A 15925-nucleotide genomic window follows, 5' to 3' on the forward strand; every position below is an offset into this window, starting at 1 on the left:
TATTTTTACCTTGCTTTTTTGACTTGATGCATTAAAGAAATCACTGTTTGCATATATAGTACTGATCTTTATTCCATTTTTACAGCTGCCTTGTAATCTTAATATTTGTATGTATCATTGTTTGCCCAGCTAATAACTCATTGATGGAGTTTACTAATAATAAAAATAATGTGATTTTTAACTTTTCTTTATTTTTTCACATAGAGCTTGGGATTGCTTTGTTCGTTGCCTGGACCATGCTTATCTTGGTTCCCTTCTCAGTCATGTGATAGTAGCTTTGTTGCCTCTCATACACATCCAGCCTAAAGAAACTGCAGCTATATTTCACTACCTCATAATTGAAAACAGGTATTTATTGTAATAGAAATTAATAGTAAAGATTACAACTTTTTATTACTGTATATTTATGTCTCAGGACATTAGGATTGCTACTGGTAATGTGGAATTGCTCACATTCTTTTTAATTGAGAGTCCATCAGACAAAAATAATTGATACGCTTTAAAAAAAAATTGACATGCGTGAAGTCAGTGCATATCAAACTGATACTATTTCAGTTGTGGCATTGATTCATTATAGTATTTAAAACATTAGTAGATCAACAAGTCAAAATTATTTTCATCAGTTTTGAAAGAAGTGAGGCTAAGTTTACCTTTCTTCTCATGCTTAAAAGAGATAGTTGAATATGAAAAAGGTTAAGAGGAATGTTCACCTACTTTCTATAACTTTCCTTAGTTGAAACTCTTATTACTTCATTGCATTAGTCTCTTAACCAGCCTCCCTTCCTTTAGGCTTTTATCCCATTTCTTCATGTTGTTCATATTTAAAAACATCTGTTTTATCAATTTACTCCAGCATATGGAGACATTTTGTGATTCTCCCACTTACTAATTGATGAATTTCAAATTGCTTATCTTGATGTTCAAGGCTTTCCAAAATCTGGTCACATCTTATTTCTTAAAACCTTTTCTCAAGATTTCCCAAAACAGACTGTGCTGTAGCTTACCTGTAGGAAGAACGTACATTACTCCCATTTTTGTATTTCAAACCAGCTGTTAATTTAGCCTAGAATTTGTTTGTATGCATTTTGAAGTTGTTTCTGTGTTTGCATTTACTGTTACATGTTGTAGTTTTTTGTTTCTGAAAAGGGTTTAAGTATTATTTATTTACCTGCTTACCCACCCATACACATGCTACTGCTATTCCCATTAATCATTTTCAATAACTGTCTAAGCAGGGAAAAGGTACAGAAGAAAAGATTAATGTAGGGATTTTTTCAATAAAGTGCTTTTGATATTTTGAGTATGATAGAACAACATAAACACTGATGTAGATCACCTTTCAAATACTTTTGGATTATTACATAGTGTATCAGTGCTTTTTATTATGCAGCAGTTATTTCTCTACCTTTTCATATAAAAAAATCTCTCCTTCATTTCGTGCTAGTTAGAACACCTTAAGCTCCCTGAATAAAGAAATTTTTTTCAGTTTCCTTTATTGTTATATCACTAGTGTCCAGCACATAGTGGCATATGATAGTTACTTGATATGTATTTGTGGCATAAGTGAATGAAGACTAGAATTTAGAAATCTATTGGGATTCAGATAGATTAGAATATTATATTTGATGCAAATTAAAAATTATAGCCTCAATAAGATTTATATTTTTTTTCAAATTCTTTATGAGAATTTGTGTTTTAAGGTTGGATTTGGCTATCTATTGCTGCACTATGAACCGCTCTAAGATCAAGTGTCTTAAAGTGACAAGCATTTTTATTTACTCATAATTTTGCAATCTGGACTGGGTTCAGCAATAGATTCTTTGGTTGGTGGCTACAGTCAGCCAGCAGGTAGACTTGACTGAGTTTCTGTCTCTTTCCATGTACTCTTGGAGTCTCTCTTTTTTCATGTAGCTTGTCCATGCTGGTGACCTTATATGGTGACTTAGGTCTCTGATGGGCACCAAACCAGAAGTTGCCAAACCTTTTAACACATCGGCCTTAAGTTGCCACAGCGTTTATTTTGCCACATTTTGTTTGTTAAAGCAAGTCACACAGCTAGCCTAAATTGAAGAGGAAGTGACTATGAAGAAGTAGAGTTTATTTTGGGCCACCAGCATAACCTACTACAACAGGGTGATTTTCTTAGATTTGATTATTTGCCACTATTAACCACTAGACATGGTTAGGAAGAATATTTTGCACATCACTAATCCACTAGCACTTTTTTTTTTAAAGATTTTTTTGTTTTATTTTTAAGTAATCTCTACACACACACCCTTACTGGGGCTTGAACTCATGACCCCAAGATCAAGAGTCACATACCCTACTGACTGAGCCAGCCAGGAACCCCCACTAGCACTTTTCAGTGTGACTTAAATTGGCTATAGTTTCAACCTCTGCTTTATTTTTTTTTACTATTCATACTCTTTGCATATAATTTTTTTGTTTTCCAATTAACTATTAGGGATGCTGTGCAAGATTTTCTTCATGAAATATATTTTTTACCTGATCATCCAGAATTAAAAAAGATAAAAGCAGTTCTACAGGAATACAGAAAGGTATTTAATTTTTAATTTATGTCTTAGGGCATCATTGATACAAAATTGTTCCCAAATTCCAATACATTGAACAGAGGTTCTGTAGAATCACATCTAGGAATAATATAGTCATATTCCAATGGCTATTTTTATGATTAGATAATCCTATCACAGCTATGATACTTTTTTTAGAAGGGAATTTCAGTATTTAGGTCAAAGACGTTATTGGATTACATAGATTTTTACATAGAAAGCAAATAATACAGTACTTGTGCCCTTACTTCCCAGATTACTATGTCCCTACTTATAGTCCCCCAAAGAAGAAGCTGCCATAGCTTCATGCCCTGAAAAGCTGTGGGAGGATTCTAGTTATGTTGTGCTACAAACTATGGTATGAAATTGTCCTGGCATGAAATTGTGGTTTTTGAAGTCATTAACTGATAAGGTGTATCTCTCTGTGTTCTTTATATAGGAGACCTCTGAGAGTACTGATCTTCAGACAACTCTTCAACTATCCATGAGAGCAATTCAACATGAAAATGTAGATGTTCGTATTCATGCTCTTACGAGCTTGAAGGAAACTTTGTATAAAAATCAGGTATACTAAAATAATTAAAAAGCTATAGAAATGTAGGAAGCTCAAAGAAAAGATGACAGGTTGGCATATTTGCTTGAGTTTCAGTAGATTCAATGAAAGAAGTAATTCTTATTTTACCAAGATTATCAGATCTTAGAATTACTAATCCATGAGATCCCTTTTGAAGTTGAATACTGGGGATTTGCAGAGTTTTTTGTTGTTGTTTTGAAGGGTCATAATTTGACAGTTGTCTTTTGGTTACTGCATCTTCCTGAGTAAGAGTGTGTGTGTACACAATAGCAGCAGTTTGTGTGTCTTCTCATATAATTTCCTATAGATATTTGTCATATAAAATCTCAGTAATTTTGCCATTTTACATTTTGACTGAATTCTTTTTTTAAAGAAACTAAATTTTTAAGTTTACTCTTTTATGATGCCAGTGAAGTTTATTCTTTTCTTGGGCAACATACCATAGATTGGCTCTAACCTTGATGACCATGAGAACTGGTGTTTAAAGTACTAGATCACTGTAAGGCTATGAAATAGACAAAAATTAACTGAGGTACTCATTTTTGCATATCAAGAGTTTATAAGATGTGAAAGCCTAACACTCTCATGAGTTAGGGGATTAAACCAGGTTATGTTTGTTTTCATGATAGAAGGAAGCATTTAAGTTACTTAGGACGAAAGATATACATGATGGTGGGCTGCCTGGGTAGTTCTGTCAGTTCAGTGTCCAACTTCGACTCAGGTCATGATCTCATGGTTTGTGAGTTCGAGCCCCATGTCAGACTCTGTACTGACAGCTCAGAGCCTGGAGCCCACTTCAGATTCTGTGTCTCCCTCTCTCTCTGCCCCTATCCCACTCATGCTCTCCTTCTCTCCCTCTCTCTCTCTCTCTCTCTCTCTCTCTCTCTCTCTTTCTCTCTTTTTGACTTCTGGGTCAGTGAACTTGTGTGACCAATGTGGGTAGCAGCTTATGTGGAAATGGTCCTACCATAGGTGAGGAGCCTTGAATCTCCTCGAATGTAGGTTTTATACTCGCCTAACTGAATCCACATTGCCAATTACAGGGCAATGTAATTGCTTCATTCCCTGCCCTGCACTTACTTCATCGAAACTACTCTGTGCTTACCCATTGCCCCAAACCTCTACCTGGGTTTCAGGTAACTTAAAGGGCTTCTAGCTTTTTATTTTATATAGGGATTTATGAATAGCAGAGGATTTCTCCTCTTGGCCTAGAGGTTTCCTAGTTTAGGTTGTTTCTAAGTGGATGACATGGTCCTGGTCAAATATTAGGAAACTTTGTATGGATTATCACTTCTTAGATGTAAATGACTAAATCTGAGAACTTAAGGAAATTGCTTATATTCTTAGGGAAAAGCCACAGCTGCCCAACTTTTCCACCTGTGTCACAAAACAAAAATCACACGTGGTAATACCCTAACAAGCCTTCCTTCAATGTAAAGCCCCAGTGCTAATAGATTAGGCATAGTAAGAACGTAAATGTACTTACAAGAGCCTTGAAGGTCACATAAAGTAGTCTGAATAAGATGTAATGTCCATAGATTGTTATTGGGTATTTTTAAGTACAGGTTAATTTAGTTTAGAATCAATTTATAGCTGGATAAATTTACTTTAGGTTAGTAAGAAAACTAAAGATAATGGCTTGGAGGAACCAACGAAGATAAGAAAATAAGGGAAGGAATCCAGAGATACATGTCTTTGTAGCCGTATCCCCACTGGCCTAAAACACCTACAAAAAAAGAGAGAAGGAAGTGGGTTTTTTTCCCCCCACCTATGACAAGAAAGTAACATCAGTGTTGAAAGCAATTCAGATAAGTTCTAGAATAGTGCTATCCAAAAGAATTTTCTATGAGGATGGAAATGTTCTGTATCTGCACTGTCCAGTTATAGCTGCTAGCCACATGTGGCTCCCCTGAGCACTTAAAGTGTATGATAAGGAACTAGGTATTTAATTTTATTTACTTTTTCTTAGTTTAAATTTAAATAGCCTCATGTGGGTGGTGGCTATCATATTGGACATTGCAGCTCTAGAGGATGGCTGAACCTGTAGCAATACCTGAACAAGAAACTGATACAAGAAAACAGGGTTCGAAGTCAATGAGTCTTTGTAGTAGATGCTGTGAGAGTCCATGAGAAAGCAAATGCAAAAGATATTCTTATAAAAGTTCAGTTCTTAACCAGAGGGAGAGGAAAAGATACTTCAGGAATATGTTGAAAGGAGGTGCTTTAAATACATAGAGCTAAAATTATGGTAAAACTGGCTAAACAAACAATTGGGTATAATGTAATGAAAAAGGAAACCATAAAAGATGGTATGACAGTTGATAGGATGGCTGCTGTAGCCTTCTATACTTGACCTTTTTGATGGACTGACCCTGAAAAAGCTTTGTTCTAAATTTATTTATTTATTTATTTTAATGTTTGTTTATTTTTGAGAGAGAGAGAGACACAGCATGAGCAGGGGAGGGGCAGAGAGAGAAGGAGACACAGAATCCAAAGCAGGCTTCAAGCTCTGAGCCATCAGCACAGAGCCCGATGTGGGGCTTGAACCCATGAACCGTGATCATGACCTGAGCTGAAGTCAGTTACTGAACCAACTGAGCCACACAGGCGCCCCTGCAAAAGCCTTGTTTTAATGGGTAGCCCCCAGAGGGTCATTAACATTAAAAAAATGACAGTTTATGCTTCTTACTTGTAAGGAAGAATCCGTTTTTGAGGGATATAAAGGATACCTAAGGTCAGTGGATAGCAGGGAATTTTTTCTTCTATGTTAGAAAAATCAGACTAGGGGCGCCTGGGTGGCTCAGTCGGTTAAGCGTCCGACTTCGGCTCAGGTCATGATCTCACGGTCCGTGAGTTCGAGCCCCGCGTCAGGCTTTGTGCTGACAGCTCAGAGCCTGGAGCCTGTTTCAGATTCTGTGTCTCCCTCTCTCTCTGACCCTCCCCGTTCATGCTGTCTCTCCCTGTCTCAAAAATAAATAAACATTAAAAAAAATTAAAAAAAAAGAAAAATCAGACTATAGATAAAACTGAACAACCATCTAAGATCTTTCTGATCACTGATGGTACTCCGGTTGAAGTGATTTTCTGTGGTAAAATCCCAGAAGGACATATGTTGGGCAGATGATATGCTATTATAGATGAAAAACTATAGGGAATTATCAATAAAACTACTCAGATGAGAAAGCTAATTCTGTAAGGTAGGATATAAAATCAACATATAAAAAATAACTTTTATATAATAAGCAATAACTAGGTGGAAGATTTGTTGGAAGACCCAATTTACAACAGTAACAGAAAAAGAGAATATGCTTAGTAATAAGCATAATGAGAAATAGATAAACCAATAAAGAAAAACCCTGAAAGACACAAAAAGGTAGTAGGTTTAAGCAAATGGAAACTATCCCTTATTTATCTGTTAGGTTGACTCAATATTACAAAGATTTCAGTTCTCTGTAGATTAATTTATAAATTTAATGCTATCCCAAAAGAATGCCAACAAGTTGCTTGTTTTTGTTAACTAGGAAAGTTCAGACTAGGGGTGCCCAGGTGGGTCACTCGGTTAAGCATCTGACTTCAGCTCAGGTCATAATCTCATAGTTCATGGGTTCAAGCCCCACATTGGGCTCTGTGCTGACAGCTCAGAGCCTGGAGCCTACTTCAGATTCCGTGTCTCTCTTTGTCTTCTGCCCCTCCCCTGATTGTGCTGTCTCTTAAAAATAGACATTAAAAAAAATTTAGGAAAACAAAAGTTCATACCAATGCTTCTATGGGAAAATCAACATAAAAATAGCTAAGAAAACTCTGAGGGGAAAAAGTAACCATGAGGGTTTAGTATCTCTACCAGACATTAACATACTCTACAGCCTCTATAGTTAATACATTGTGATTCTGGTGCATGAATAAACACACCAGGGGGAAAGAATAGAAAGTTCAAATGTAGACCTTTATGTAAATGGACATTTAGGATATGATAAAAATGGTATTTCAAATAATTAGAGCAAACAGGTTTCTTTTAACAACTGATTAGGCATTTGGAAAATGATAAAATTGGCTCTGAATGTTAAAAACCATATTTATTTATTTATTTATTTATTCATTCATTCATTCATTCATTCATTCATTCAATATATGAAGTTTATTGTCAAATTGGTTTCCATACAACACCCAGTGCTCATCCCAAAAGGTGCCCTCCTCAATACCCATCACCCACCCTCCCTTCCCTCCCACCCCACATCAACCCTCAGTTCTCAGTTTTTAAGAGTCTCTTATGCTTTGGCTCTCTTCCACTCTAACCTCTTTTTTTTTTTTTTTCCTTCCCCTCTCCCATGGGTTTCTGTTAAATTTCTCAGGATCCACATAAGAGTGAAACCATATGGTATCTGTCTTTCTCTGTATGGCTTATTTCAAAAAACATTTATAAATAGAGGCAATGAACACACACTCATTTTTAAAACTCTTTTGGAATTCAGTATCTTTGCTGAAAAATAAAAATCAATTTAACCTAAAAGTGAAGTGAAAACATTTTTAAGTACATAGTAGATAAGTGTATTTTACTTTTCATTTAGTGTTTCATAACAGGTATTACATTGAACTGCATTTATCTCTGCCAAATAAAGTGACCTTATATTTTCTAGTTTTAGCAAGTGAGTAAATGTTTATAATTTCATATATTAGTTTTGCTATTTTTATTATGAGCTCATTTTTGAGGTACTTATGCCTGAATTAACCTATAATGTTATTTAAGTGATAGACTGTCGAAGACTGTGGAAGAGTTAAAATGGCTTTTCATTTTTCTTTTGAAGTGATTACTCTAATTTGAACCATACTTTCAACATGAAGTTTGAGATGTTCACGTATGCTTTACTTTTGCTAGAGAGAAAATAGTATAAAAGAAGTAGTTCCAAAGTGGTTACACGAGTACAGTATGTAAATTTCCATTGGCTTGAAAATAGTCTCTTCTTACTTAACAGGTTTTCAGCATCCTCAGGAGGTTGATGAAAAAAGATTACGTGAACCAACATACTGTTTTATCACCACCACTGAACCATTTCCCCATTTTTTTGTCCTTCTCTACCTAGTTTTTTAATATACTTTTCGATCTTCTTGTTTTACCTAGTAGCTCTTCCTTGTTGACTTATGTGAATATCTATCCACTGTCCTTGAAAAGTTATTCTGAGTTCTTTTTCATCTTCTTCATTGCTTCCTTTCCTTCTAAATGTATTTGCTATTATACATATCATATGGTATTTTAATTACTTATTTGCATATCTATGTTCCCCTTAGACTGTGAACTCATTGGGATAAGTCTGTGTCTTATTTATTTTTGTATACTAGTGTAATAATAGTAACTGTTTAATGGATTAAGGATTAAAAATTTCTAAAACAATGTTCCTACAGAATATGTTGTGAACTATGTTATGTGAACTCATCAAAAACTAGCTGAAAATACTGCAGATACAGGAATTTAATTTTGTCAGTGTTTATGTCAGGTATTCCTTAATATTTTTAAGCTTTCTAGTTAGGAAAATATACTAGTTTGTGAAAATTATGTACAATTTTCTTTCTACTCTTAGGAAAAACTGATAAAATATGCAACAGATAGTGAAACAGTGGAACCTGTTATCTCCCAGCTGGTAACGGTGCTTTTGAAAGGTTGCCAGGATGCAAATTCTCAAGCTCGGTTGCTCTGTGGGGAATGTTTAGGGGAATTGGGGGCAGTAGACCCAGGTCGACTAGATTTCTCAACAACTGAAAGCCAAGGAAAAGATTTTACATTTGTGGTAAGTAATGGTAATTTGGGATGACAAGAAGAGTTCTCTGTCCTATTCAAATTTCTATATTTCATTTACAAAGAACTGTTCAGGTTATCCTTAGTGGCACCGTGATCTAAACTAGACAATTTAGGTAACTTCTAAATTTTTTCCTTAATACTATTACAGAGATCTAGAGCCCAAAACTATAATAAAGTAGGAGTCCAGACTAGTGTGCTGTGTTTTTTTTAAAAAGCTTCCCAACCTAGGGGTACCTGGTTGGTTGAGTGCCCTACTCTTGATTTCAGCTCAGATCATGATCCCAGGATCATGGGATCAAGCCCACATTGGGCTCCACGCTGAGTGTGGAGCCTACTTGGGATTCTCTCTCCCTCTCTCTATCTCTCCCTCTCCCTCCCCCTCCCTCTCTCCCTCTCTCCCTCTGCCCCTCTACTCTGCTTGTGTGTGTGCACTCTTTCTTTCAAAAATTAATAAATAAATAAAATGAATAAATAAAAAACCTTCCAATCTAATGATAATAGTTAAAACCTAATTGATTATTGAAATATTAGAATTTCAACACTGTTGCTAAGTGTTTTCATGGGAAACTAATTTCCCAGGGTGTCCTAATAGTGTATAAAAAGTTGCCGTGGTCAAATGAGTTTGGGAAATCCTCTAAAACCAAATCAAACAGAGCATCTGTATCACTTAGTATGCACACTGTCAGTCTCCAAGAGGAGGGTTTGTTAAAATTATTTCTTGGAGTGTCTCAAATGACTGGGCTTCTACAAAATGAAATTGAGGAAATGCTATATATATAATTTTCTGGGTTTTTTTTTTGTTGTTTTCTTACTCGAGAGAGAGCGCACACAAGCTGGGGAGAGGGACAGAGGGAGAGAACCTTAAGCGCAGCCTTCACACTTGCGTGGAGCCCACTGTGGGCTCAGTCTCCTAACCCTGGGATCATGACTTGAGCCAAAACCAAGAGTTGGGCACTCAACCAACTGAACAACCCAGGTGCCCCTGCAGTTTTCTTTTTAAGGATTAAAATGCAACGCTTGATCTTGGGGTCATTAGTTCAAGGCTCACATTGGGTGTAGCTATTACTTAAAAATAAAATCTTCAACAACAACAGTAAAACAAAAAATGAAACTTGGAGCTTTGCAAAAGTTGAATGATTCAAATGCCCTTTATTAATAGCCTAAACAGCCTTAGGTTGGGCTTCTTGGCTACAGATTATGTTTTAGCCTTGGTACCACACTTAGTTTGACTCTTAATGTCCTTTCCTTTTCTAAGTTAAATTCACTTAGGTAACTAAGTTAAATTAATTACATAAGGCACCGTACAGTGTAAAAAATTGATACACCTTACCTTTGTTTTTTTCTTGTTTTTATTGAGACTGGAGTAGAAGATTCAAGCTTTGCCTATGGATTATTGATGGAACTTACAAGAGCTTACCTTGCGTATGCCGATAACAGTCGGGCTCAAGATTCAGCTGCTTATGCCATTCAGGTAAGAATGTGTATAGTCAGTACTGGTTTTACATTACTGAATTCTGATAAGTTGTAAATGTATACTTTGGAAACTTATTTTTGTAAACTGTCATTTTCATTATCAAAGATCAAAATTATCATAAGTTCATGATAAAATTTCACAGTACAGAAATGTACCCTCTTAACAGATTATTATAGGTACTTTGGAAAATTTTCTATATATTTATTTAACAAATCTATATGTCTTCACCAAACAAAGAGATCATATTACTTCATGTTCTGTAACTTGATTTTCTTTTGTGTTCAAAAGTCTGTCTTGGGTTATTTTCCATGTCAGTACATAGATCTCTAATTCATTCTTTCCAATGACTTAATATTCAATATGGATGTACCATATTGAATGTACCATCCATATTGAATATTAAGTCATTGGAAAGAAATTTATTTAACAAATTTAAGAAATTTATTTAACACATTTAGGATGTATTCAGTGTTTTGCTTTTGAGAGAAATGCTTCAGTGAGCACTTGAGTGAGTATATCAATAATATAAACATCTAGAGGTTAAAATCTGTCTTGAGAGCAAACACAGAATTTACATTTGATAAATTTTATCAAAAAAAGTTTTACCAGTTTATGCTTCCTTGACAAACCTGCATTTTATCAGAATTTTACATCTTTGTCAATGTGACAGATGAAAAATAGTACCATTTTACTTTAGTAGTATTTAATTACGAGAGAGGTGTATCATCCTTAATGTATTTATTGCATTTTTGGTGAATTTTTTCTAGATGATCTTTGCCCATTTTTCTTTTGGTATAGAGCTATTTTTTCATTGCTATTTAAGATGTATTTGTATATAATAGAAGTTAACCCTTTGTCAGTCACAGACATCATAAATATTTTTCCAGTTTGATGTTCCTTGTCTTTTTTCATGGTATTTTTTTCAATTAAAAATGTCTTTGTTTTGTTAGATATTCAGTTCTGGAATTCATGGTGAGTGGTCTGAGTTTCAGATATAAATTTGGAGGTATTCATTGTAGAGATGGTATCTAAAATTATGATCCTGGATGTGTTCTTGGAGGGAGTACAGGTGAAAAGATTCTGGTAATTGAGCCCTGGACATTGAGAGGTCAGTGAGAAGAGGAGGGAACAAGTAAGAAAACTGAGAAGGAGTTGTCAGTAAGGTGGGAGAATGTGGTGTTCCAGAAGACAAGAAAGTGTCTATAAAGGAGAGTGGAAGAATGACATAGTAGCTGGGAAGGAAGGAGGAATGCAGATAGGAAAAATAACAGATGTTTATATGTTGCTTGGGAACAATTCAGCAGAGTGGAGAATATGATAATGTAAGGAGAGAATTGATCGAATCCTTTTTTTTTCCCGTTTTTTTTAAATTTATTATTTTTTTAATATGAAATTTATTGTCAAATTGGTTTCCATACAACACCCAGTGCTCATCCCAACAAGTGCCCTCCTCAGTGCCCATCACCCACTTTCCCTTCCCTTCCACCCCCCCATCAACCCTCAGTTTATTCTCAGTTTTTAAGAGTCTCTTATGAATGGATAAAGAAATTGTGGTTTATATACACAATGGAATACTACTTGGCAATGAGAAAGAATGAAATATGGCCTTTTGTAGCAACGTGGATGGAACTGGAGAGTGTTGTGCTAAGTGAAATAAGTCATACAGAGAAAGACAGATACCATATGTTTTCACTCTTATGTGGATCCTGAGAAACTTAACAGAAGACCATGGGGGAGGGGAAGGAAAAAAAAAGTTAGGGTGGAATACTATTTTTAATAGGCAAAGAGTTGTGGAGTATAGTTTGCAAGTGGGAGGGGTAGCCTTAATTAAAAACAAAAGCAAGTCATCTGTAGTAAGAGGAGAGAAAGTGTATGGGCTCTGCTGCTGATAATGCCAGGCTGGATAGGTATGTGGGTGGAAGTTGTGGAGGTCTTTTTGGATTCCTTCTGTGTTTTTCAATTAAATATGAAGCAAAGTCTGCAACTGTAAGTATATTGATCTTTTTGAAAGTATAAATGGTGACCCCCAAAAAGAATTGCTGATCTCCCTAATTAAAAGAGGCTTTTTATTAACTAGAGTGACTTTGCCAAACATCAAAAAAAGCTGGCTTCAAACAAAATTTTAATAATATTTTAAAAAACTTTTTAACATTTATTTATTTTTGAGAGACAGATCATGAGCAGGGGAAGGGCAGAGAAAGAGGGAGACACAGAATCCGAAGCAGGCTCCAGGCTCTGAGCTTTTAGCATGAGATCATGCCCTGAGCCGAAGTCAGATGCTTAACCAACTGAGCCACCCAAGCGCCCCTAAAAATATTTTAAAATTAAATGAAAATGGGTTCTGGATATTTCTGTATTTGAATTTTTCATATATTTCCTTACTTTTACTAAAATACACTAATATAAGTATAAAGTACATGTTTTGCTAGACAGTTCTTATAGTACATCTATTACATATGGTCATTTTCAGTGGAATTGAAAGGGCTCAGGTGATAGAAGATATAATATCCTAACATATTTGTTTTGTTTTGAATATTGATACTAGAGCCAAAGATTTTTTTTCTTCATTTATAAAATATCATTTGTTTTATTTTCAGGAAAGTAAAATATAACCATTTAATTTGAGGGCTTGAATAGTAAAGTGGTCTTTAACGTTTGCATTTTTTCACAATTTTTTTTTAAGTAAACTCTACCCCCAATGTGGATTTTGAACTCTCAACCTTGAAATCAAGAGTCACAGGTTCTGCCGACTGAGCCAGCCAATTCACAATTTTGAGCTCGGTACTTTATACCTAGAATTTGAGATACCTTGAATTTTTAAAACTATTTTGGATTTGTAGTGGCTTTCATTAAAATTCAGAAAAGATTAAATTCTAAAAATTATACTTCTGCAAATATAGACATTTCCAGTGTTTCCTCCAAATAGCTCTTAATCTTATTTCACGTATATATTACATATATAGAACACAAACTTCCTTCATGTTCAAGTACTACCACAGCTTTGGGACCTTTACTAAGCTACCTAAATGGTTTTAAGCATTGAAATACATGTCCTAAGTAAGTTCACAACTTTTATAATTCTATATATTTTTAAATTATTTTTGTAACTATTATGTGTAGAATGTTGATGATCAGAAAGGTTTATCTACTTCACTGAAGATTTACAAATGTAAAATATGTATTTGTAGGAGTTACTTTCTATTTATGACTGCAGAGAGATGCAGACTGATGGCCCAGGTCACCAGTTGTGGAGGAGATTTCCTGAGCATGTTCGGGAAATCCTGGAACCTCATCTAAATACTAGGTCTGTACACTCGTTAAAACAATTTTTGTAAAATTGTTTTTAACATTATAAAATTAATGTTATTTTTGATGTAACTTTTTACCATTAAAAGTATTTTCAGTATGTCTAATAATGTATTTTCCACTGTGAATATGCCTATAATCTTGTCAAAAACTACAGTTTGCGCATTGGTTAAATTCTATAATTTTAATTATTTAAAATTTATTAAAGCTAAAAGGATTGATTTTTCTGTTTCAGTCAGTAATACTTTGAAAATCTACTTTAAATTAAATATGAGTTTAAGTTCTTGATAGGTGTAATTAATATAGAAACTTAAAAATTTAAAGCTAGTTCCAAAGTCATTAGTAAACCCCAGTTAGAGATTAGATTTTAACCCTTCACCTCCTCATGAAGATATTTTCTCCCTCTACTTTTTAAAAAAGTATATTGTAATCTCTTTAAATTTTAATAATTTTGTTAACACTGATTGAATCTATAAAATTATAAATTAATTTTAGTTAGAAACTATGATTTGAAGTATACTAGGTCACATGCTTATCAGATATGTGACCATGTATAAATTATTTTACTTCTTTGAGCATTGGTACAGTGCCTGGCCTTGTTTGCTAGTTACCTCTTTATATTTAGAAACTTTTTTTTTTTTTTTTAAGTCAGACAGCCCAAGCAGCAGCAGGGTAGGAGAGGGGCAGTGAGAGAGAGAATCATAAGCAGGCTCCATGCTCAGCACAGAGCCTAGTGTTGGGGGGCTTGATCCCATGACCCTGGGATGCTCAACTGACTGAGTCACACAGGCACCCCATAAAACCTTTTAAATTTAGAGCCTTTTATATGTAGAAACAGAGGGATGTAGCTGGTAAAGATAGTGGGGCAAAGGAGTGGGTAGAGAATATTAATGAGAGTTCTTGAAGTGAAGGACCATAAAGACCAAGCTGGTTAAGGAAAGAGGTAATGAAAGGAAGGTGTTACAGATCAAGAGAGTTTAGCACGGTCAAGGGACAGAAGATCTCAGTGATGAAGAGCCAATGTGTTAGCATAACTGGGTAACGGGAAATTTAGGAGGAAACTAGGGCTATAGAGTAAGATATCTAAATAGTTCATTTTGGAAGTGAAGAAGTTTCTTTGTATTGACAAGGGAGCCCTGATAAAGAAGTAGAGGAGAAAGTCTTTGAGAAGGTTTGAGTTTGATTAGATGGTATAGACAGACACTGAAGTCACTCAGGGTGGTAGACTTTGGAAAGAAAGAAAACACTGAGAGATGTACTAAAGCTATCAGTGAGTTTGATTATCACTGAATTTGGTGAATGCCCATAATGAAGAGCAAAGAATGGTATGTCTGGGTGTCTTGAACCTCAAAGGAACAAGTCATTATTACACAAGAATGAAATTGGAAGGATCTAAAAGGAGCATTAAGAGGTAGGAGGAGACACACTCAAATACTTTGAAGTACTTGGGGTATGCAAGAATGATCTCCTACCCCATTATTAAGGATATAGGAAAAGTAGTGTCTTTAACCATATTTGAATAAAGGCAAGGCAGTAGTGGGGTAGTCAGTGAAGGAGTTGAAATAGTCTCTTAGATGTTTTATACTAAAGTTCTAAACAGGTGGATATATATTTATATACTTTTTAATAAACAAATTTTCAAAATTACAGATATAAGAGTTCTCAGAAGTCAACAGATTGGTCTGGAGTAAAGAAGCCAATTTACTTAAGTAAATTAGGTAATAACTTTGCAGAATGGTCAGCATCTTGGGCAGGTTATCTTATAACAAAGGTAAGAGAACTCTGATCAGAATTAGTTAACTGAACAGAAATTCTAAAGGAAACCAGAACATCTATCTGAATATATGTAGCACAAATAGTAGGTATTGAAGTATTTGTGCTGATAGTGATAGACATTTTTGTAGAAAGCATTCACTAATAGAAAGTAACAGTTTCTCTACTGTTACTAGTTTCTGGGTAAAATGGTAATTATTTTATCAAGCACATTACTATGATTTTTTGCAAAATGTCTATTATATTATGTCTGTTCATTTTACATTGTGAAACGATACTGTTTAAAAGATGTAAATGGATTTTGAAGGCTTATTACATAATAAAAAGATTTTTTTATATAGTAAAAAGATATATCATCCCTTTGTGGCTTCTTCTAAAAGAGGATACATTATCTGAACTTCATCCAAAATAAAAATAAACATTTATAAGAAATGAAA

General features: G+C 34.7%; 1 protein-coding gene across 1 annotated transcript in view; it reads left to right on the forward strand.

Moving 5' to 3' along the window:
- The window catches only part of ATR (ATR serine/threonine kinase), a 106898-nt gene that overhangs the window by 39271 nt on the left and 51702 nt on the right, over positions 1-15925 (forward strand). The window contains 7 exon segments of the mRNA XM_043595227.1: positions 205-348; positions 2465-2558; positions 3010-3135; positions 8718-8924; positions 10293-10406; positions 13598-13713; positions 15366-15486. Of these exon segments, the coding sequence (XP_043451162.1) occupies positions 205-348; positions 2465-2558; positions 3010-3135; positions 8718-8924; positions 10293-10406; positions 13598-13713; positions 15366-15486 (922 nt within the window).

Source organism: Prionailurus bengalensis, chromosome C2 (assembly GCF_016509475.1).
Source record: "Prionailurus bengalensis isolate Pbe53 chromosome C2, Fcat_Pben_1.1_paternal_pri, whole genome shotgun sequence".
Taxonomy (NCBI): Eukaryota; Metazoa; Chordata; class Mammalia; order Carnivora; family Felidae; genus Prionailurus; species Prionailurus bengalensis.